This window comes from Boeremia exigua, assembly GCF_020726555.1.
Source record: "Boeremia exigua strain MPI-SDFR-AT-0100 chromosome Unknown C7974scaffold_3, whole genome shotgun sequence".
Lineage (NCBI taxonomy): Eukaryota > Fungi > Ascomycota > Dothideomycetes > Pleosporales > Didymellaceae > Boeremia > Boeremia exigua.
The window spans coordinates 1,427,927-1,450,104 of record NW_025763520.1 but is presented as its reverse complement, the minus strand read 5'-3'; the positions used below and the strand labels follow the sequence as shown (position 1 = coordinate 1,450,104).

General features: G+C 54.1%; 7 protein-coding genes across 7 annotated transcripts; 3 read left to right on the top strand and 4 right to left on the bottom strand.

Moving 5' to 3' along the window:
• The first annotated feature begins 395 nt into the window (after positions 1–395).
• On the top strand, positions 396–4,876 carry C7974DRAFT_421827 (uncharacterized protein). Its single transcript, XM_046144310.1, has 5 exons — positions 396–800; positions 880–2,210; positions 2,267–2,414; positions 2,465–2,664; positions 2,719–4,876. Exons 1-5 carry the CDS (start codon positions 412–414, stop codon positions 4,671–4,673), a joined length of 4,023 nt encoding a protein of 1,340 aa, XP_046000265.1. The 5' UTR covers positions 396–411; the 3' UTR covers positions 4,674–4,876.
• C7974DRAFT_388085 (mitochondrial fmn-dependent dehydrogenase) lies at positions 4,819–7,383 on the bottom strand. The gene is made up of 5 exons (XM_046141248.1): positions 7,026–7,383; positions 6,828–6,974; positions 5,778–6,776; positions 5,478–5,718; positions 4,819–5,425 (listed from the first exon to the last, which is right to left on the bottom strand). Exons 1-5 carry the CDS (start codon positions 7,227–7,229, stop codon positions 5,280–5,282), a joined length of 1,737 nt encoding a protein of 578 aa, XP_046000264.1. The 5' UTR covers positions 7,230–7,383; the 3' UTR covers positions 4,819–5,279.
• A 1,692-nt stretch (positions 7,384–9,075) lies between these two features.
• C7974DRAFT_388078 (uncharacterized protein) lies at positions 9,076–9,926 on the bottom strand. Its single transcript, XM_046141247.1, has 4 exons — positions 9,796–9,926; positions 9,620–9,738; positions 9,482–9,567; positions 9,076–9,428 (listed from the first exon to the last, which is right to left on the bottom strand). Exons 1-4 carry the CDS (start codon positions 9,831–9,833, stop codon positions 9,282–9,284), a joined length of 390 nt encoding a protein of 129 aa, XP_046000263.1. The 5' UTR covers positions 9,834–9,926; the 3' UTR covers positions 9,076–9,281.
• A 308-nt stretch (positions 9,927–10,234) lies between these two features.
• On the top strand, positions 10,235–10,705 carry C7974DRAFT_410221 (uncharacterized protein; the record flags this gene model as incomplete). The annotated part of the gene is made up of 2 exons (XM_046143450.1): positions 10,235–10,380; positions 10,429–10,705. 2 exons carry the CDS (start codon positions 10,235–10,237, stop codon positions 10,703–10,705), a joined length of 423 nt encoding a protein of 140 aa, XP_046000262.1.
• A 247-nt stretch (positions 10,706–10,952) lies between these two features.
• Positions 10,953–12,058, bottom strand: C7974DRAFT_388075 (uncharacterized protein). The gene has a single exon (XM_046141246.1). The coding sequence runs from the start codon at positions 11,816–11,818 to the stop codon at positions 11,447–11,449; it is 372 nt and encodes a 123-aa protein (XP_046000261.1). The 5' UTR covers positions 11,819–12,058; the 3' UTR covers positions 10,953–11,446.
• Positions 12,059–12,715: 657 nt separating this feature from the next.
• C7974DRAFT_388072 (ankyrin repeat-containing domain protein) lies at positions 12,716–17,374 on the top strand. The gene is made up of 2 exons (XM_046141245.1): positions 12,716–13,831; positions 13,888–17,374. The coding sequence occupies exons 1-2, from the start codon at positions 12,868–12,870 to the stop codon at positions 16,905–16,907; spliced, it is 3,984 nt and encodes a 1,327-aa protein (XP_046000260.1). The 5' UTR covers positions 12,716–12,867; the 3' UTR covers positions 16,908–17,374.
• Positions 16,930–21,513, bottom strand: C7974DRAFT_449217 (Hydantoinase/oxoprolinase-domain-containing protein). Its single transcript, XM_046145700.1, has 3 exons — positions 21,353–21,513; positions 17,601–21,223; positions 16,930–17,529 (listed from the first exon to the last, which is right to left on the bottom strand). The coding sequence occupies exons 1-3, from the start codon at positions 21,388–21,390 to the stop codon at positions 17,033–17,035; spliced, it is 4,158 nt and encodes a 1,385-aa protein (XP_046000259.1). The 5' UTR covers positions 21,391–21,513; the 3' UTR covers positions 16,930–17,032.
• Between the last annotated feature and the right edge of the window lie 665 nt (positions 21,514–22,178).

Below are 22,178 nucleotides of genomic sequence, written 5' to 3'. Positions count from 1 at the left end.
TTCACATACGGCCAGCTATTTATAACTAGTGGATATAGGCGTATGTATACTTAATTGGTGCGAGTTGAGACTACTTAGTGGCACCAAAGTGGAGTAGTGGCGAACCCAACACCAACCTCGACCCTTGTCTCTGCGACCCAACCCTAGCCACAAGTATAGCTATAATGCCCTAAATCCGTTCATGAGTGCAGCAGTGACATGTCTTAGGCTGGGTTCGAGACGCGATGCCCTGAAGGAGTTGATTTGTGAAGTTGGGATGGAAAGAGGGGCGGCCTCGTTACAAACGGCCCCCAACCCGCCAAGCACCATCGTCAGGCATCACATCCCGGACGAGGCGGCGACATTCTCTTAAAAGCGCGGCGGCCCTGCGTTGCTCCCATTCACACGCACGCACCCACGTATACGCCCATAATGCGTCGTAAGACGCTCAACCCAGCGTCGCCATGGTACCCACCCGCCCTCGGCTGGCCGTCGCTCGTCGCCGCCGTCGTGACCACGTGGGTGCTGATGGCCGTGCTGGCGTACTTTGCGCACCAGAGCACAACCAACGGTGGCGTGCTGTTCGCTTCTGACATCAACGACGTCCCGCTGCGCCGTGCGTTTGCGTACCGCTACGCCCCGACGCTCGTCGCGGTGCTGTTTAGCGTCTGCCTGGTCTGGATCGACCACGATGCCAAGCGCTACGAGCCCTACCGGCAGATGGCGAGGCAAGAGCGCGGTGCGGGTGCGCGCGATTCGCTGCTGGTTGCGTATCCGTTTGAGTTTGCGCCGTTTGCACCGTTTGTTGCGGCTAGGAGGGGGTGAGTTTTTTTTTCGTTTCCAGGGGAGGATGGATGAGCTAGAGAAGGAGACCTGCGCGGTTGCTAAAGCGTTGTCCAGGCATTGGCTGGTGTTTTGGGCGGCAAGCGCAAGTGTGCTCATGTCGTTTGGCGTTGTGCCGTTGCAGGCTGGTCTTTTTTCCACGCGCGCCATTGAGCGCGGCTTCGCGCACGACTTCGCTGTCTCGAATGCGTTTCTGCACTCGTCTGGGCAGGAGCGCTCGTTGAGCCTCGCCTACGCCCAGTCTGCGTACGCCATCTTGCAATTCAATGAGACACTGCCACCATTCACGGCGCGCAACTACACGCTCAAACCGTTCGCGGCTGCGGGGCGCGAGGCGGCGGCGGACGAGTTGTGGACTGCGAATACTACGCTGTACAGCATGGATTTGCAGTGTGATAGGGCTGAGGCTGCTGGCGAGAGGAATACGACAGTTGTGATGGAAGAGGAAAAGTACTACGCCTCGCCGGACGGCGGCCCTCCGATCAAAAAGATGGAAAATGTCACGTATACCTCCGTCATGGATGCCGGCTTCAACAGCTCGACAGGCTGCTATGTGCCCCACAGGCGACTTAACAACGACACCGAGGGAGCGCAGGTCACTGTAAACGGGAAGCCGGTTGAGCAGTACTACCGAAAGTATTCCACCGACTACAAGGGCTGGTTCTCGCCTTCGCTCGCGACTGGATCCATCTCAGGCAACCTCCGAAGTAGTCCGGCTTGTAGCGACCGGGGAAACCACACGTTTTTTGCCCTCTTCACCCAGAACAAGAAGACGGACGTCGATGCCGACAATGAGATTACAGCCATATTCTGCAGCCCGTCCTACTTCGAGCAGGATGTTGAGGCGACGGTAGACTCGATGACCGGGGCGCCAACAAATGTAAGATTGATCGGAGAGAGGCGCCCAATCTCTCCAGACCTCTTCAACTCGTCCACCTTTGAAGACACGCTTGCATCGGGCGAGCGCCAGATTCAGACACGACAAGACAGCCTGCCGGGTATCTCAATCCCCCGCCATTCTGAAGACCTGTACGATATGGACCTGACGCCCGCCGTCTTCGCCACCCCACCTATCATGACGACCGTCATGTCGCAGGCCAAAGATGGGCTCCCGGATCTGCTGGACCCGCAGAAGCTGGGCCAGGCCTACGAGACGGTGTATCGGATGTTCTTCGCGCGCGCAATGACCGATATCCTCCGGCCTGACTTCACCGCGGCGGCGAGAGTCACGGCGGGGCAGCTCCACTCGCGTACCGAAGCAGTAGTGCTCGAGCCCGTCTTTGTGTACCTGGTTGAGAGTCTGCTCGGAGTCGTCTCGCTGGCGATCCTCGCGCTCATGTATATTGGCTTCACCGAGCGCGCGAGCAGCAGACTCGTCGACGATCCCGGTAAGCATGCTGCCCTTGCTTTTTGTTTCGCGATCCTGTCTGCTAACCCACACCAGCGTCCATGGCGACTCTAATGTCCATGGTCGCCGACGACGAGGCTCTGCTGGACAAGTTCGCTGAACTGGATTGTGCGCCTGAGCAGTACTTCCATCAGAAGCTTAGCGCAAGTGCCTACAAGTTCGGGAATGCTTCTGCGAATCACTGGTAGGGACGAGCCTGGATATCTTTGACTCAACATAATTGACCAACTGCAGCATTACTACCGTGGAGCTTAGCTCTGAGGCCCAACGGCCCTTGCTCGCATCTTCGGATTCGGAGAAGAAGGGCGCACACCGGCTGCCGAAGCCCATGAGACCTACCGAGTTCCACGCCGCGGTCGCTGTCCCATTTATAGGCCTTTTCGTGGCGCTCACCATTATTCTCGCTATTTTCTTCGCTCGTGCTAAGCCGAATGGTGGGTTATGATGCACACTCGATACTTATAGGATGTGCTAACGTGGTGTTTTAGGCTTGCCTCTGCCGTCAAAGAATCCTGTTGTGCAGAACCTCGTTACCGACTATCTCCCCACGGCTATCGCTACTTTCATAGAGCCTATGTGGATCGTTATTAACCGGCTCTTCTGCGTCCTGCAGCCTCTCGAGCAAATGCGAGGCGCAGGGACTGCTGCCTCACAAAGCATTGCACTCAATTATGGCTCCCTCCCGCCCCAGCTCACACTGTTCAAGGCCGCTAAAAACAAGCATTTTCTTCTTTCAGCCGTCTGCGCAATGAGCTTGTTGGCAAACCTCCTAGCGACCTCGTTTGCGGGATTGTTTTTTCATTCGACTTCGTTACTCCCTTATGAGACAATGTCGTCGCCACCCTTTGATTCCAAATTCGTCAACATCAACGGCACATCGGGACCACCTATCGAGACATCTCCGTACTACAACGACCCTATAGAAATATCGGGTGCGTATCGGAATTCGGCGGGCGAGAGCCACTTTCTGCTCTCAGAGTCTAATCTGACTCGGAACACGTCACTACCTTCGTGGACAGATGAGACTGCCATGTATCTACCATTCATGACAATCGAGTCTGCAGGCGCGGCATCAAATGAGACCTACCGAGCTCGCACAAAGTACTTTACCGCAGAGCCTCGATGCAGATCTTTGTCCTTCGACAAAGATTTTCACTTGCATTTGTGGCCGTTTGCTAAGGAAGATCCGCTCAATTCTTTCAATGTCACGGTGACCTCGTCGAAAGGGACTGAGACTACATGCTACGGGACCGACAATAACCGTTTCATCAACAACTACGGGCTGAACAGCATGTGGCAGATCGGGGCCTCGGGCGGAATGAGCTGCCGCAGCGGTAGAACAGCTGCGGAGATGGCGACGACCCTTGTTGCAGGGCCAAACGCCACTGCATACGAGCAAGCAACGTGCAGGTCTGCTGTTGCCGTTGGCTGGATGCGGACAAACCAGGACTACTGCGACCGCACGCCGCCCAAGGACTGGAAGAAATCCACATTCCGAGGATTCGAGGACGCTGACAGCGAAAACACCTTCTTCATGCTGTGCCAGCCCGAGATGCGCGTGGGCGAAGCGTCGGTGCTAGTCGATGCAGCGGGCGTGCTACAGAGGCCCGCAGAAGACCACACGCTAGACCCTAGTCAAGATACAGAAGCTCTCGCGCCGTACTTTTCTAACGACGCGACCAACTTGATCTCGCAGTCCAACTTGTTCATGTTCCGGACGCTGAAGCCGTGGTGGCACAACGACACGTTCGCCAGCGAGTTCATCCACTACTTCGTGCACCGCGCCGACACGTCGCTGCGGCTCGCAGACCACAGCGCCGCGCTGCCCAGATTTGCAGACGTCGACGCGCCCATGAAGAAGGCGTACTCGCGCCTCTTCGCCGTCTGGCTCGGTATCAACAAAGATCATCTGTTCGTGCCCGCCACTACCGCAACTGTGCAGGTCCCCAGCACCCTCCTCGTACCCGAAGAGCGTATCTTCTTCGTTACACCGCTATTCGTAATCTCTATCGCCATCTTAGCCGTATACATCGTGGTATCAACCGTCGTCTACCTGCGGCGCCCCGGCCGGTACCTCGCGCGCATGCCTACGTCCCTCGGCGCTATCATCGCTCTCTTCGCCTCGAGCTCCGCGCTCGCGGATTTCCGCGGCACCAGCACCCTCACCAACGCAGACCGCAAAAGTTATCTCGCTCGCCTCGCGTGCCGCTACGGCTACGGTAGCTACGTCGGCACCGACGGCGCCGTCCATGTCGGCGTCGAGAAGGCGCCGTTTTTCACCCACATGGACGAGGTCGGGTTCGAGGGGAGTAGGGCTGCGCTGGCGATAGTGCGGCGAAGGGATGCAATAAAGGCTTCTGCATCGCTTTCGACAGTCGAGACCACGTACGAGCATCTGCCACTGGAGGATCGGGAGGAGCGGGGCGCCTACAGGGGTCGGTAGTGGCGCGCTTATCACGGCTTTCAGGTGCGTGTAGACTGGCTCGGTCTACTGGTATTATTGTATGCATCGAAGGGCAATCGAGTCCCACTCTTATCGAGTTGGCAATATATTCATCGAATCCTGGTGATCTTTCACATACGACCATAGGACGTTGAAAACAAGGCTTCCCGTTCGCTCAGCCCTATTTAAGCAACGTACCGGTGGATTAGTACTCAGGTGGGTGACCACTGGGGAATCCCCACTGTTGTATGTAATTAGCTCTTTTTTGCTCTCTTTACATCTCGCCTACCGCAGCATGTCTGATGCACTGAGCATGGTTTGTACGTTCATAGTTGTAACACCGCCTAGAAAGTTCATCATCAAGTAACCTCATATGCTATTACAACGACGATCACTTGCACATGCACATTGAACGTTACGAATATCCATCACAACTCCTCGGATGTTCATGCGATGACGCTGGCCTGAGATTCTTCCCTCAACGGCTTGGCTAATACCTTGCCGGCACAAATACAAATACGCACTTGTCCAAAAAATTGCTAGCATTAATCAATGGTCGAATAGAAGCGGGCCTCCCAAACTTCTTTTTTCTTTCGTTCTGTCCCCTTATCGTGCGTCTTTGGGACCTGGCACATACGAGGGGCGATTCCTCCCTACCCATGGCCCGACAGGTCCCACCATTTCGGGTCTCAGATCTGCCACTGTGTTTGCGCCTATGTTCCGCATCGTATTTGTGATCTCTTCCTGGAAGACTGTACTCGTGTCAGCGGGACCTCTTCGAACCTAAGAGTCGGTTTGTCTTACTCTGCAATACCCTTGAGACCCCATCTTCGCCATGAGTGCCGTTTGCGTACAATATTGGCCTACCAATACCGACCGCTTTGGCACCCAAAGCCAGGGCTTTTACAACATCCGCACCGCTGCGCACACCGCCATCGATCATGATCTCAATCTTAGAGAATAGGTCTGGACGCAATTCTCGGAGCTCATAGAGAACATCGATGGGCGCTGGGGCATAGTCCGCCTGTCGACCACCATGGTTAGACTGATCCATCTAGTTAGCAGTGATAATCCTGTACTCTCAAATGCGCAATGAGGGCTTACGAGAATAACACCCTGAGCACCGTGTTCAACGCAGAGCTGCACATCCTCAACAGACTGAACGCCTTTAATGATGATTGGTAAGTGCGTGTGCTTCCTCACAAATCCAATATCATCCCACGTCAGATTTGTGGCTTGATACCCACTGATCTGCTCCGAAACACTCTTCTCCTTTTGGCCACCCTGTGGTACAGCTATCGACTTTGGCGAGGGGATGTCGACGACCTCTTTCAACTTCTCTCTCACGTCGAGTGTTCGCTTCGACTGCCAACAGACATCTACCGTTACTATGATGGCGCTGGCACCAAGTTTCGTGACGCGCTCGACCAACGCAGATGACGCGGATCGGTCTTTGTTGAGATAGAGTTGGAAGATCAGTGGTTGACCTTCCAGCCTTGCGTTAAACATCTCTTCCAAGCCACAACTCGCATTGGCAGAAATCGCCTGGACGATGCCGTGGCTTCCGGCTGCTTTTGTCAAATTGATTTCTCCAAGGGGATGTCCCAGCTTGGCCATTGCTGCAGGGGCGATGAAGATCGGCACCGATGTTGGTATCCCTACAAACGTTGTTGCAGTCGAGCCGTGCGATGTATCTCGCAAAATCCTTGGGCGGAAAAAGTATCTCCGCCAGGCATCACGGTTGTCGAAGAAAGTTGCTTCCTCATCGGCCGCGCTGCGATAGTAGGCCCAAGCTGTTGTGCTGAGTACGCGCTCGGCCCAGTATTCAAAGTCTGAAACAAGGAGCATACTCGATGCTGCAGGCATCTCCTCTCGTGCCTCAGCCTGTCGTGTTTCATCGGCGGTAAGCTCCTGTTCCTCTATCCCTGGAAGAGTCGCTGGATCAACGCGCCCTAAACAGTATTCCGAGGGCAGCGTCCCTATCGCATCGGGTGGATGTAGGAGGGTGAATCTAGCACTGGCGTCTTTACCTGCCTGCTGCAATATCGCTGCTCGACCTCCTGGATGCGCTTCCAAAAACTCTGTCATATCGTACACCAGGCCCTCCAGAAATCAGGTCATGGGATTTGGATGAATCTCGCAAAGGGTGCTTACATCTATCACAATCCAACAGTCGTCTTCTGAAACATGCTTTTGTACTTCTTCAAACGAGATCAAGTGGTGGGGCTGCTTCAAAGCTGCCGCGGCAGCATCGCATCGCACGGCTGGCTGTTCATAGATTGTATATATCCCGGCCGTGATATGTGTTTGTTGTTAGGGGACGGCCAAAGCGAGGAATTGGTACGCACTAACGGACGCAACGATTAATGTTCCAATCTGCCAGGAGAAGGCAGGCTTCAATGCCATACGAGTGACTCGAACTCCATAGTCATTTGATCTGGATCTTATCGCCGATGCGCGAAATCTGCGAATTGTTGTAGTCGAGTTCCGATGTGGAGAATTGGCCGTAGGAAATTTCGTATGCGCATGTCGCAATATTGTACGTAAGAAGGACATGATAAAGGGTGAAAGAAGCAACGCCTGTAACAAAACCGTAGAAAGAAACTGAAGGTAGACTTGGAGAAAGACAGCTGGAGGCCACGACTTAACTTAGACACCCATCGTGACCTATACTTCTTGAGGTCTCATGGTGAATCCGCGCTCACGCACTGACACGAAAGCGATCAATGTTGGGATGCAGCGGGCTAAATTACTTAATCTGGGGAAGAGGAGGTTAGCGCGCTTCGGTTATATGCTACACGTGATGTCATCATTGGCCGGTCGGCGTTTGCTCTCGGCAATGGACAAGGCCTCTAGAACAACACAAGGACAGCAGTGGCTCGTTACTTACTCTCATTCCAACTTCATTACCCCAGCCGAAATGACCATCGTGCGGTCGGTATCGATAACCTTGGAGCCAGGACAAAGACCTCAATGAATACATACATCGAAAGGGAAGTTTGTAACGAACATTTCTGTGGGTCTGGAGTGATTGTGATGCGCGGGATACTGGTCAAACATGACTTTCACTGTTCCAATTAGGACTGGCGGGTGGTATACGGGCAGCTGCGGTTGGAACGAATCGATGTCGGTTTATGCTGTGATCAGGCAACCCCAGGTCAAACAATTTCATTTCCTCCAAACATGATGTCTCGACATCACCAGAAAGATTATGGCTGAGTCAGGGCTCGAGTAAAATGATGCTGCCTTCATTGGAAGCAGCGGTGAGCTTGAATTGTGAACGTTCGCTTTGAGGTGTACAAACATGCTATCCTGCACAATTCTCCTCATTCGTCATGTTCATTCCCACTAGAGACTGGCTTCTAGGGAGTCCTATGTCATGTTAGTCGTGTTGGCAAAATGGACGAGGGACCGCAATCGAAGCATGGAAACGACGGTGACGCTGGTGAGGATTGTAAGCAACGATGTAGGGTATTAGCATAGAAAATAGAATTTACAAAGGATATTTCAGAGCTTTGCAGCCGAAGACTCTTCATTTCTGGCCCTTATCAGGGGCGCAAATGTCGACTTCGTTCGGAGTCTAATCTCTTGGCTGCAGATCTCACAAGAATTTGTTCCTGAAGAACCCATGCGCGACTGAAGAGCAGACCATTTCGTACTCTCTGGAACGGATCTTCCTAGGCCGAGAAGCTGACACAGAGCCGCTTAGGCCGCGGCAGAAGCCAAACTAAAAAAAAAACGAAGTCATAGGACCTATAGAATTTACATTTGTATTTGAGACATGTATCGGGCCGTAGTATATAGAACTAGTGGTCCACATAATAGATTACCTATATTAAACTTACTTGCTTAACAACACTATAGTAGAAGCTACACGCCTCTAACGCTTTGTACGTAACTGCAAAGCTTTCCTCTTTCTCTTAATAACTCTGCCATTCTACACCGCCCCGACTCTCCCCTATAAGCCTAGCTTATGCACGACATCATACATACAAACAATCCGCCCCTAGTCCTAAAACGGTCTTTAGACCTGCATTCGGCCTTACTATCCTTCTCTATCGCATTAGCTACGTGTTTTGTTAGACACCTCCTCGTAAAGCCCCACAGGTGTTCCACAGTCTAGAAACAGAGCGATAGAGACGAGTTATATGGTCTACATACGAGCCTTGGCAGTAGTTCTAGCAGAGCATTCGGCCCATAATGTAGCTTTTGTGTATGTGCGTAGAACAAAGCCGAGTGACCGCAAACCAATAGCTATTCCTTTAATCAAAGAGTACATCTATACTAAGACGTGTCGCGAGAAACAAGGCACGCTCGACCGTCTAAATGAGTCAGGGACTAGCTTTTGAAAAGGTTCACAGTTTTCGTGTCTCGCACGTACATGGACTTTTCACCCATTGTATTTAATAGCAGATTGATTGACTGAGTCATATTTACAGACTTTCTACGTAATGTAGTTCCGGGCCCTGATCTCATTTACATAGATAGTCTGCTAAGACTTTATCAATTTCCGCGTTTTGACCAGATTCAGACCATAGGAGAGGCTTGGCCCGAGAACTAATTCAGCGGCAAGCCATGCTCCAGCCTTCGGCTTACTGGAAAATAGAGCTACTGTACGCAGTGAACCCTGTTGTCCGAATTGATTTGATACCTGTTGCAACTGAACGCCGAGCTATCTCCCGCTCCAGCTTCTCTGCAGAGTCTATGAAGTGTATCGCCATCGATTCCTCCGGTGTGTTGGTCGCCATTTTGGAGCTAGAAACAACATCTCTTAGTATGTCCTGAATGACAATAGTGGTGGTACTCACGAAGAGGCCTTCGAATCGTGGACCAGCCCCACTATCCCTGCGAGCCCAGATAGCAGTCTCATCTGAAAGACCCCATCCAGCCGGTCCTGGGAACAATTTAGCAGCTAGAAGATATTTCATCATATTTCATGAACTAACCTGGAATATAGTTGTTGTTGCAATTCGCGGCTACACGCACAGTAGCAGCATGATCAATGGGACCATCTGTTCGCACTTGGCAAGCCCCAAAATCGTGACTGTCTGCGCTAACAAGCACACTTTCTCAAATCAGTCAAATGGTCGACAAATAAAGTAGCGCAAGGCTGAGTTCTTACTGGAAGCTTGCAAGAAGAATAGCAATCGAGGCACGCATTGTGATCTTGATACAACAGTGATAAATAGGCGGGAATTCTAAGTGACAAGCAGTAGGATGATTGAAAAGAGCAGTCGGCGGGAGACCTCGGTTTATATGCTTTTCCAAGTGATATTATTACCAATCTGCACTCTAAGCCTACTCTTAATCAATGGACAGCACGGACCGAAAAGTCTATAGTAACTGGATGATAAATTATCCTCGGTCGATGATTTTTCGGCTTCACATGAACCCCCTCGACCGATGGGCACTTAATTGCAGCGAAATCATCCGACGTTCCAGACCAGGTAGGAATACTTGAGTTTTCTATAAAGGGATCCCTTCTGCTATCTGTCTTCTTCATCAATTTCTCTCCACTTGAATAACCGGTCTCCGAACTTCAAATCTACTCTTTCGCCAACATGAAGCTCATTCATCTTGCACCTCTACTGCTCCTTCCCAACAGCGTGATCGGGTTGGCTATTCTTCCCGAGACTGTTGAAATCTCCAATGTCGCAATCAACGAGCCTACCGGGAAGGACCTGGTTGTCTTCAGGGACGAAACTTCGTACGTGAACACTTCACTTAGCATAGCTGTTGCTCACATAGAGAAAAGGATGCAACTGGAGAAACGCCAGGCCAGGGCTTTTGCAGTTAGGGTGGCTACTGGAAGCGTCAGGGTACTCGGGAACCTGAGTTTCCATGTTATCTCGTTTGCTGCCGGTATCCTCACCACGGAACTTGCCAACAAGATCGCTGCGCCTATTGTTGCCGAAATCCATGAAAGGGGACGTTTGATATGGAGCGCAAGGATAGAAGGAAGAACTTGTTCCCGCAGAGTGGTCGTCGAATGCGAGTCCAACGATGTGGAGATCCGACTTGTACCTACGTAGAGCCTTTAGGCCTTCGTTTCTTTGACTGTGTAGACCCGATGAGAAACAACTCAGAGAGCGACTAAGTAGTGATAATCTATCAGTATGTCAACTATGTTAGATTACCAGCTACTGGTAAACCATCTTTTTGATTTTGTGTTGGCGAAGAAGGCTTCCCAGTCACTCCCTCCACTTTCTTGGTCCTATAGTCAGTGGCTCCTATCGAAGTCCGTACATGGACAAAACAGCTCCTCTGACTAGTTCAAGTTAACAGGAAGTTATGGGTCTACTATACGAGATTGTTAGACAAGAGTCCCTCGTCCAGGCCAGTTATGAAGATATTGACCTTCTAATTTACGTAGACCTTTAGTCTTTTTTCTCTGCAAGCTCCACATCCCTTTGCTGTTGCATGGCCATCCTTGACAACTACATCCCCTAACGCCTCTTGGTCGGACTCGAAGCATCTGGTTCCTCTTCCAACTTCCTGCGCTTCCTTTTGTTCGCAGGTATTCGAACGCCATTAGGACCAAAACTCTCGAAATCAACTTCGCGGTGAGATGTGATGGGTGATGTTCCTGTGATAGAATTGGAAATCGGAGTGCCGGATCTCAGATATTCCTCAACCCTCTCCACGAGCTTTGTCTCAGCAGCCTTGATAACGGCCATACCAGCCTTTCGCGGAAGCCAAGGAGGTAGGGCTGCCGTGAACCAGTTCTCATGGTATCCAGGATATAGAATCTTTTCGTTGGCGTTCTCATTAACCTACTGCATAAGCGCATAGCATGCCGGACAGTAGCGCTTCGATACGGGAAGAACTTTTGCGGGTTCGGCAAACCTATCGATTATGTCTTTGGATGGTAGTCGTAGGTACGGATTTTCGCTGTTCTGATCAAGACTGACCTCGTCGCAGGCCGCTTGTGTCTTATGAAGGAGCTCATCGTTGCCCGAGGGGGAATTGAGAGTCTCCATAACCTTCTTCATCGACATCATGTTGCCATCGGCCTGGTCTTGGAAACAACGTACGTACTCGAACCTAGGAGCTCTTAAAAAATCGTACACCTTTCTGTCGTGTGTGTCACCAGAACTTTTGCCTAGACTGTTGACTGCTTTCTGATGAAGGCATAATAGATCCATGTATTTCAATGCTGCCAAATCCCAGTTTTGCTGAAGTCCGGCTGAGTCGATTGCTCCAGGGGGCGGCTCGGGGCGGGTGGTATTGTAGCTCGCAGCGGCAGAGGTAGCGCGGCGGGTCAGAGCGGACGAAATTCCTTCGTGTGGTATAGCAAAAGCGCTAGTCGCGCTATTCGTAGCGCCTCACCATCAAAGTCACACCAATGCTTTACCACGGCGCGTCGCGTGTTGTGCTATCGTGTGATTGCTTTTTGACATATTTCTTTTTGCGGATTCTGATTTTATTTGTGAGGTTGAGGGTGTCTCAACACGACCGAAGAAGGCTTGTCCGGGCTGGCGATGCAGGTGTGACACGCATCCTTTTGGGGTGCTTAATGGTCACTTTCAGATCTTTGGTTGATGTTCGCACGTGCACGGCATGAATGGCGATGCTATAGGTATAGTGATTGCAAGATGCTGTCTTGAAATAGGGCCGGCCAGCTCTCACAGACACATCTGCACGCATAACCGCCAACACGTGGAAGCGATGAGATTATAACATGGCGGCCTAGCATGCATCGCCATCGACTATGTACATATGCGCTAGCCTGACCAGGCCGGAAAGGCTGAACACAATCACACGCTACTCGGCTCAGCCTTGCGATGGGTGGTCATACTTGCCGGCACAAATCATGAATCTCATCAGGACAAGCCAAGCGACTTTGAACCGGGCACCTTGAGTTACAACGTGGCTCAAACAAAAGCACAGTCTACTTGTTTCGTTAAGAACCTATAACATATGGCTCAGATATCTCAGCGTTTTGATAGACGCTAGTCGGCCAGACCGTCCGACGCTAAGCAAGCGGGGAAAGGCCGGAGGCCGGCTTCAGCTTGTGGGCAGAAATGGGCACTGCCAATCGTCGCACACCTAACTATGTAGGTAAAGACAGTCATCGGGAGGCTGAGCCTTTCGCTGTTCGCTATCCAGACCGTCGCAAGGTCATATATTGCCCAAGTGTGGAAGGCCCAGTTCTCCTCCGTTTCCCACGGACAACCCTCTATTATGAAACAGAATGTCAACAACAAACCGACAGCTGCGGCGCGAGGACTTCACGGTCGGGTGGGTATGCGCGCTTCCCGTGGAACTGGCCGCAGCGCAGGAGATGTTAGATGAGGAACTTCCAACACCCGAGGTCACCGCCTACGACACAAATATTTATTCCTGTGGACAGATTGGCAAGCACAATGTGGTCATTGCCTGTTTACCCGATGGTCAGACAGGCACAAACTCGGCTGCAGCAGTGGCGGCGCAGATGAAGTCGACTTTCACATCCATTCGCTTCGGCCTGATGGTAGGCATTGGTGGAGGGGTACCAAGCGACGACGCAGATGTCCGGTTAGGGGACATCGTGGTCAGCAAACCGCACCAAGTGCATGGAGGAGTAGTGCAATATGACTTTGGCAAATCGACTCCAAATGGCTTTGAGCGGACCGGTACACTCAATACTCCACCTACCATTCTCCTCAACGCGGTGGCCAGTCTGAAGGCTAAGCATTTGAGAGGGAAAAGCCAGCTGTTGGAATTCCACGCAAAACTCAAAAAGCTGCCCGATTACAATCGCGACTCTGCTGGCCCAGATGTCCTTTTTGAGGCAAGCTATGCTCACGAAGGAGGACAGACGTGTGTAAACTGCGGAGAGGCAAAGCAAGTGGAACGGGAACCACGGGATCAGATTCGGGTGCACTATGGGACGATTGCATCGGGCAACCAAGTGATGCGGGACGCTCTTGACCGTGATAGAGTCAGTGCTGGACTTGGTCACGTGCTTTGCTTTGAGATGGAAGCAGCAGGCTTGATGAACAGCTTTCCCTGCTTGGTAATTCGCGGAATATGCGATTACGCAGATTCGCACAAGAACAAAAGGTGGCAGCCGTATGCAGCAGGTACCGCGGCTGCATACGCAAAAGAGCTGCTTTCAATTGTTCCGGAGGATGAAGTGGCAGCAACCACTAAAGCCGCGTTGGTCATGGCGCAACGTACGTAGTCCATAAACCATAATAGATGGGCAGCAGAGTGTTGCTAACGATGATAGACGAGTTTCTTCCGCTGCTCTACGATAATGCATGTATGTATGAAGACAGCAAAAGCAGAAACTGCAAACGAGTTCCTGGAACCTGCGAATGGTTTACAAAACATAGCCTGTTCCAAGGATGGAATTCATCGTCGAATGATGAACAGACTGGTTTGCTATATGTGACAGCAGATCCTGGGTGTGGCAAATCCGTCCTATCTCGGTACCTTGTCGATGACGTCCTACCAAGGAAAGGAAGAACAGTCTGCTACTTCTTTTTCAAGGATGATGTCGAGTTCCAAAAGGGGATCACAAGAGCACTCTGCTCTGTTCTCCATCAACTCTTAAGCGCCAATCGCCACCTTTTGACCGAGGATCTGTTGAGACTGTATCTGGATCGAGGCAAGAATTTTTTCGGGTCCTTTCCAAACCTCTGGAGTACGTTCGTTCTTGCAACTGACCGCGTAGACACTGTTTGTGTCTTCGACGCCCTGGACGAATGCGCCGAGCAGGATAGGAAGGACCTTACAGACGCCATTGCTCTGGTCTGTAATGCGAAGACAGACCGCACCAATCAATCTGGTAAGTTGAGATTCCTTTTGACCAGCCGACCACATTCCCATATTGCGGCTGGGCTTTCAGGCAAATTGCAGACACAATTGGCATCCATTCACATACAAGGCGATCAAGGACCAACAGCGGAGGCGATTGTTCGAGAAATTGATCTTGTCCTCGAGAGTCGAATCAAGGAGACTGCAGATTATTTTTCCATGGATACAGATGAGCGTGCTTTGATGTCAAATCAGTTTCGCTCGGTTTCAAACAGGACGTACCTGTGGATTTCTCTAACATTCAGCGGCTTGATGGACAGCAAGCTCGGCATCTGCAAGGACGATATCATGGCGTTGACAAAGAAGCTTCCGCAGTCAATACATGGCGCCTACGAGAAGATCTTGGGAAGAAGCCCAGATCCAGAGAAGGCAAGAAGATTATTGCTTATCGTTCTGGGAGCACGACGACCTTTGTCTCTCACGGAGATTCCTATAGCTATCGCATTCCAAGACAGCGATACTGGAACCTCAACAGCCGACGCAATCATACCTCAGAGTAGAATCCGATCACATATAAGGGAGCTATGTGGACTTTTTGTCGTCATCGTAGATGATAAGGTCTACTTGCTGCATCAAACAGCAAAAGAATTTCTGCTGCGCAGCAACGCAACTCCACAACAACCACAAAGTGCCGAAATCACTCAAGCCAAGAATGAAGCTGATCACTGGCGGGGGTCTTTTGATCTGAAGGAGAGTCATACCGTATTAGCAGCAACGTGTATCATGTATTTGCACGTTTCCATCGACACCCCAGGTCTATCATTTCTCGACTACGCGGCAAACCACTGGGCAGATCACTATCGTCACTCGCCACCTGATACCCAAGCAGAATTGATAGCACAAGCACGAGACTTATGCGTAGCTGGAGGAAAGTCTAGATGGATGGCGGCCGTACATGGAAACTATCATCTTCCGGTTCCCCCGTCGGCTTTGCGTCTGGCTTCAGCCCTGGGACTTACCAATCTCGTAGGGCCGCTTATTGAGGAGCTGAAGTTGACAAAGAAGGATCAATACGATGTCACACGGGAAATGCGGCAAGCACTTTCGTCCGCCGCCAGGAATGGGCACGGACCTATCATTCAGCTGTTTCTCACGTCGAGCAAGATCAGCGTCGAATCAAGGTCTCATGATGATAAGTACGATCGCGCCCCGTTGGCATATGCGGCTTCCAATGGACATGAAGATGCAGTCAAGCTGCTGCTGCGATACAAAGCCGTCGTGGACACCACCGATAGCATTGGAAGGACCGCGCTATCGCTAGCTGCAGAAAATGGCCACGAGAGCATGGTTTTACTTCTACTGCAGAACAAGGCTTCTGTAGACGCAACAGGTTTGGTAGGACGCACACCGCTGTATTATGCTGCTATGAACGAGCATGTCAACATAGTCAAGATACTGATCCAGCATGGTGCTGACGTCGAGCTGCAGAACGGCGATGGCATGTCACTGCTGGCCTCTGCTTCCGCATCTGGGCATCTCGGAGCCGTTAAGACTCTGCTCCAACACTGCAAGGTCGCAGTGGACTCGAGAGACATGCTTGGCCGGACTCCACTGTGGTCCGCTGCCTTCTATCGCCATACGGCTGTCATCAAAGCCTTGCTGCAAATCGGCAAAGCTCGGGTCGATACCGTGCCCTACGTCTTGCGTCAGACACCACTCTGGTACGCAGCAGCACAAGGCTATGCAGACACCGTCCAGGCACTACTTCAGTACGGCACACCCGACGTCAACTGGAGAGACGACTATTATCTCCGCCCTCCACTACTCTGCGCTGTCTACATCCAGAACCTCAACACAGTCCGGCTACTACTCGACACGAACAAAGTCGACATGAACGCCACAGACAAAAACCACCAAGCCCCGCTCCTCCTCGCCGTCGCCCTCGACAACGAATCCCTCATCAAACTCCTCCTCGACAAAGGCGCCAACGCCGACTGCAGAAACAAACTTGGCCGCACCCCGCTCTCCCTCAAAGCCAGCCTCCCCGGCACCGCAATCATCGAGCTGCTCCTCACCACGCGCAAAGCCGCCGTCGACGCGCCCGACGACTACGGCCGCACCCCGTTGTCCCACGCCGCGGAGCGAGGCAGATTCGACACCGTGCGGCTCCTCGTCGAGGTCGGCAGCGCCGATGTCAACGCGCGCGACGAGTGCTTCTGCCGCACGCCGCTGGTGTACGCGGCGCGCGGCGGCCACGAGGACATCGTCGCGTTTCTGCTCCAGCACGGGGCGCGCACGCATGTCGGCGATGAGTGGAGCCGCACGGCGCTGTCGTACGCGGCTGCGCACGGCTACGAGGGCATCGTGAAGTTGCTGCTGGTGGCGGGTAGTGCGGATGCGGTGCTGCGAGACTTCAAGGGGCGGACGCCGCTGGACCATGCCGTCAAGAAGCGCCATGCGGCGATCGTCAGCCTGCTACAACTGTCGTAGCAATCGGAATTGTCCCCGTTTGAACGCACGTCTCTGCGCGCCATCACGCCAAGGCCTCACATGGGTACAGCAATGCGTATTCGATCGCTATCAGAACACAGTGCTCCCGCTCCCAGCTTAGGTACTCAAATGCGATCCCACCCCGCAACACCCTGTTTCCGCATCCGCGCATACCACGCCTGCACATACGGCAGCCCCGTGTGCGGCCCGTACGGATCGCGCTCCCACTGCGGGCGCGGCGGCGCGAGACCCGTGTCCTGCTTGCAGGAGGCGAGGAGCTGGGAGAGGGTGCCGCCGCGGTTGTAGCCGACTCTGTCACCCTCCTCGTTGGCTTCTGCACCGCCCACTTCATCACTGGCATCTCGTGCTGTGTCGCCGCTGGCGCCGTCCTGGGTGCCGTTGGTGGTCCCAGCGGCACGTTCGCGCGCCATGGAGGCGCGCAGCGCCGCGGTGCCGTGCTCGTCGACGGAATAGTCGGGCCGCACGACGACGCCGTAGTTGCGGCGCGCGCCGGCGGGCGTCACGAGGCGGCGGTGCACTTCCTGCGCTACGAGGGCGGGTGGGCGGGTAAGGGGGTTGCCGAGGCCGCCGCCGCCCCAGGTTATCCATTCGAGGACGTCGCCTGGGGTATGTTAGCGTCGAGGTGCGGAGAGAGGGATGGGTGTACGAAGTGTGAGGGGAAAGGCGACTTACCAGGATAGACGTGCAGATGGTCCATCTTGCTCTGGACAATCTCCATGTGTTCGTTTTGAGAAGGCGTGCCGTAGCTGTTGTTGCGGTAGATGATCTTCTTGGACCTGCTGCCGGGCATCCCGCCGTTCACACCCCACGGCTTCACCAGCCACCGGTCATCGTGGATGCTCAGATCGCCCTCGCACAGCCAGCGGTACAGCGTGCGCTGCGCGTTCCCGCCGCGGTAGTACCCCGCCCCACCGGAGTCTGCAAGCGCCTCGTTCGCCTCGATAATGACGGGGAAATACAACTCGATGTTCTCCGCGGGAATCGACTTGATCGCGGGGAACAAGCAGTGGCAGTCCGGCCCGTCGCCAATCGGCCGCGCCGGCACGCCCCCGAACCCGATCTGGTACAGCAGGTAGAACGCGCCGTCGGGCTTGAAGCCCGAGTAGAATAGGTGCGGGCTGTCGGAGAAGCCGGCGGCGCAGCGGTACGCGGGGTTGCGCTGGCCGAACAGCGCCTGCATGACGTCCATGACGCGGCCGAGCAGGTGCGTGCGGCACGAGACAGCGGCGGGGCGGACGGGGCGCAGGATAGTGCCCTCCGGGATGCGGATGTCGAGGAGGTCGTGGAAGCCGTCGTTGACGAGGACGTGGGGGTCGTAGATGGCGAGGAGGTAGTAGCCGATGAAGATCTTGAACATGGTCTTGCTGAGGTAGAAGTTCATGGATGTGTTGGATTGCGGAGAGGTGCCGTCCCAGTCGAAGACGAGCTTGGAGCCTTCTTTTTGCATCGAGCAGGAGATGGCGTAGGGCCCGACGCCTTGCCCGTCGTCGTCGATGAAGTCGGTGAAACTCGATTTCTCGGGGCCGATCTTGCTGTCGATGATGGTTTTGATGGCGGTTTTGTTCTGCTCGAGGAGGTGGTCGGTCGCGGCTTCGTAGAGCTCGACGCCGTACCGCTCGCACAGCTCGTTGACGCGCGTAGCTGCGGTTCTACACGCTGTCACGAGTGCTGTCAGATCGCTCTGGAACCAGTTTGGCATACGCGAGTTGCGGAAGAGCACCGTTGCCAGTGCTTCGTTGTATACGCCCCTCTCGTAGAGCTTGACGATGGGTATTTGCAAGCCGTCCTCAAAGATCGTGCTGGCGTTGATACTCATCGACCCCGGCACTTTCCCCTGCACATCAGTTAGATGACCAAAGTTGGCCGCCCAGCCAACGAGTCGGTGTTCATAGTGTATAGGAACCAGAATGATGACATCGTTCAGATGCGACACAGCTCCATCGATCTGGTACACATCATTCGTCACAAAGACATCTCCCTCCTCGATCGAGCCTGACCAGCCGTTCAGGAACTGCTGGATGAAGCTTCCAAACTGGCCGACAAGCATCTGCCCGCGGGTGTTTGTAATGACGTTGAACTCGTCTTGTTGCTCTCTAATAGCCGGACTCATCGCGCATCGCAGCATCAGCGTATCCATCTCGCGACGAATCGAAGCGAGGGCCGACCCAACAAGGGTAGGCAACAGAGGCTGTTCCTGCACGAGTCTCGCCGCAGATTCCTTCGTGTGTATCTTTTTCTCGCGCACCGTCTGTTTCTCGGGCCAGATCAGGATATTGCCCATGTTGTCTATCTCGCCGAAATACCCAGGCAAGATCAACGTGTTCGAGTCCATCTCTGTAATAACAGCGGGTCCGGCGATCTTGATGCCAGCTTTTGTGATCTTCTCTCGGTCCCAGAATGTGGCCTCGACCTTCTTGCCTTCGTATATGATGCTCTGTTTGCTTACGACAGCGTCCTGAGGCGGCGTCGACGATGCTGCTTTCCCAACAGGTTTGATTGCCACTTCCTCAGATGCATCGGTGACTCTGACGCGGAGGCGCATGATCTCAAGCTCGACATTCGCGTGCGAGAAGGCAAACTGGTGCTCGTGGGCTTTGTTAAATTTTGCGCGAAGATGCTCCAGGAGGTGCGAAGCATCTCGTGCATCGTCTTCGCTGAAGTCTACTGTGAGCGTCATAGCTTGGCCCTGATACCGCATATCGGACTGGTATACAATCCTCAAACTGGCGTGTTCGTCTGCGAGCGACTCTTTCATCGTCTGCACGCAGCTACTCTTCAGACCATCCAGAGTCTTTGTGAGATCCTCAGTCTCGATCTCTGAGAATATCTTGATGTATGTGCAGCTCGACTCATGCGACATCTTCGTGATAGCGTCGCCTTGCGCGCACAGCACACCTGGACTCGGCGGGACAATGACTGGCCAGGAATCCAGCAGCTTACCCAGTGAATTTGCGTGCATCGGCCCTGCCCCGCCCAGCGCGACAAGAGCAAAGTCACGAGGATCGTAGCCTTGCTCGATGGACACCAGCCGCAGAGCGCCGTGCATGGACTCGTTCACCAAATTGATAATGCCCTCCGCCGCAGATATCGAGTCCATGCCCATCTGCGCCGCAATCGCACCAACAGCGGCCGCCGACGCAGCGACATCGAGCTCGAACTTGCCGCCGAGTAGCTTCGACGGCAGATAGCCCAGAGTGAGATTCGCGTCTGTCACTGTGGCCTGCGTCCCGCCTCGGCCGTATGCCGCGGGCCCGGGTGTGGCGCCACTCGACTCAGGCCCGACGCGGAAGTTCTTGGTGAACTCGTTGTAGATGGCTATCGACCCGCCGCCGGCGCCCACGGTCTTGACGTCGACGGATGGCGCGCGGACGGTGAGGGACCCGACTTCTGTCTCGCGCCGGATGATGGCTTCGCTGCCGGATAATAAGGCACAGTCGGTGCTTGTGCCGCCCATGTCGAACGTGATGAGGTTCTTGTAGGGGGTGTCTTTGGCGACAAGGTGCGAGACGGCTTTCACGCCGCCCGCCGGCCCGCTCATGAGAATGCGCACCGGGGCCTCGCCTGCAAGGTCGACGGACGTCAGATCGCCGTCTGACTTGAGGATACGGAGGGTGTCTGTGTCCTTTGCCAGTTTCTTCTGGAGGTTCTTCATATACGTCTTCACCACCGGCTTGACGATCGCGTTGGCCGCGGTGGTGACGGTCCGCTCATACTCCTGGATTTCCGGCAGCACATCCGTCGACGTGACGATCTCAACGTCGGGCCCAAACTCGTCGCGCAGAATCCCGCGGATCTTCTCCTCGTGCACATTGTTGCTGAACGAATTCAGCAGCGACACGGCAATCGCCTGCGGCCGCTGGCGCTTGAGATCCCGCAGACTCTCCCTGAACTCGCGCTCGTCCAGCTCCACAAACACCTCGCCGTTGATCGTCACGCGCTCTTTCGCCTCCACCGTGCGCTCCAGCGGCACCAGCGGCTCGGGCTGCACATAGTTGATCCACGCGCCGAGCCCGCCTGGAATCTGACTCCTGCGGACCATCAAGATGTCCTTGTGGCCCTTGGTAACGACCAGCCCGACCTTCGCGCCCTTCCCCTCGAGCACGGCATTCGTCCCCGTCGTGGTCCCGTGATGCACATACTCGAACCTGCCTTTCCAGCCAAACCGGGCCTCCAGCACGCGGCGCACCTGATCGACGCCATCCTGCACGCCGACGGACTGGTCGGCGGTGTTGGTGGGTACTTTGGCGCGGATAGCTTCGCCTGCGGGCGTGATGACACAGACGTCGGTGAAGGTGCTGTGCGCGTTAGCGAGCGTGCACGCACGGACAAGCGGTTGGCCAGCTTCAATGAACAGCAATGGATGGTGGTGAGTATCAACACGCGTCGACACGGCACCGCCCGCGGAAACAAGAGACGCGACTCACCCGCCCACATCGACGCCCAGCCTGTATCCCTCAGCCATGCGCTCTTGCAATCACACTTTCTTCACATCCGAGCCCGCACCACAGCGCTTTGAAACAGAGGCCCAGCAATTGGAAGTGCTGCTTGGATATGCACTGTAATAACTTCTGGCTGGACAAGTATGTCAACGAGTCTGGCGCACGCGCAGCTAGCGGGGCGCGCGGCTTTAAACGCGGGCCCGCAGCTCGCGGTGCTAGGAGGTGGAGCGCCGAGCTGGCCCGTCGGCAAGGGCCCCGCTGCGACGACATCTGACGATACCTGACGGCCTGCAATGCGGCGCTGCGGATTGGCTGGCGCGTGCAGAGTCACTTGCCGCAGCATGTAAATTGCGAGTTCAAGGGCGAGGAGGGGTGAGGGGTCGGGCGATAAGCTGATAAGGGAGGGGCACGCCGTGAGGACTGCAGAACGCGAGCAGAGTGACATGTGTAGGCACCGTACAGAATGTATTTGGTGCGTTTTGCGTGCGGATATAAAAGACTGTGCGCTGCCCTGGATGTCTGAGTCGCTGTTCGTCGGACTCAACGGATTGGGTTCACGGGATTGGAGGCTTCTTTGTCACGCCCAATGCGCTTCAATATCACAGCCAGACCTCCAATTGATCCCTCGTTTCTAACTTCGCAGCTGCGCTGATAGCAAGTTGGGCATGCCTGCGTGCAGTTCGGTGCGTGTGGGCGTGAACTGTGGGAATAGTGCCCTCGACACAGCTGCTCCATTCAGCGGGAGTGGATAGCTGTGGGTCGACATTGAAAGATCAGGCGAGCCGTTGGCTTGGAGCCGGTGCGGGCAAGT

Coding starts and splice junctions, on each gene's coding strand:
- C7974DRAFT_449217 (XM_046145700.1), bottom strand. CDS start 21,390: ATGGCTGAGGGATACAGGCTGGGCGTCGATGTGGGCGG. Junction 21,224..21,352: donor CTGGGCGTCGATGTGGGCGG/GTGAGTCGCGTC, acceptor TAACGCGCACAG/CACCTTCACCGACGTCTGTG. Junction 17,530..17,600: donor CCATCTGCACGTCTATCCTG/GTAAGTCGCCTT, acceptor AACATACCCCAG/GCGACGTCCTCGAATGGATA.
- C7974DRAFT_421827 (XM_046144310.1), top strand. CDS start 412: ATGCGTCGTAAGACGCTCAACCCAGCGTCGCCATGGTACCCACCCGCC. Junction 2,211..2,266: donor CAGACTCGTCGACGATCCCG/GTAAGCATGCTG, acceptor AACCCACACCAG/CGTCCATGGCGACTCTAATG. Junction 2,665..2,718: donor CGCTCGTGCTAAGCCGAATG/GTGGGTTATGAT, acceptor GTGGTGTTTTAG/GCTTGCCTCTGCCGTCAAAG.
- C7974DRAFT_388078 (XM_046141247.1), bottom strand. CDS start 9,833: ATGCGTGCCTCGATTGCTATTCTTCTTGCAAGCTTCCA. Junction 9,568..9,619: donor CAACAACAACTATATTCCAG/GTTAGTTCATGA, acceptor AATTGTTCCCAG/GACCGGCTGGATGGGGTCTT. Junction 9,429..9,481: donor CACGATTCGAAGGCCTCTTC/GTGAGTACCACC, acceptor TGTTGTTTCTAG/CTCCAAAATGGCGACCAACA.
- C7974DRAFT_388075 (XM_046141246.1), bottom strand. CDS start 11,818: ATGGATCTATTATGCCTTCATCAGAAAGCAGTCAACAGTCTAGGCAAA.
- C7974DRAFT_388085 (XM_046141248.1), bottom strand. CDS start 7,229: ATGTCCTTCTTACGTACAATATTGCGACATGCGCATACGAAATTTCCT. Junction 6,975..7,025: donor GAACATTAATCGTTGCGTCC/GTTAGTGCGTAC, acceptor CAACAAACACAT/ATCACGGCCGGGATATATAC. Junction 6,777..6,827: donor ACTGTTGGATTGTGATAGAT/GTAAGCACCCTT, acceptor TGATTTCTGGAG/GGCCTGGTGTACGATATGAC.
- C7974DRAFT_388072 (XM_046141245.1), top strand. CDS start 12,868: ATGTCAACAACAAACCGACAGCTGCGGCGCGAGGACTTCACGGTCGGG. Junction 13,832..13,887: donor CGCGTTGGTCATGGCGCAAC/GTACGTAGTCCA, acceptor TAACGATGATAG/ACGAGTTTCTTCCGCTGCTC.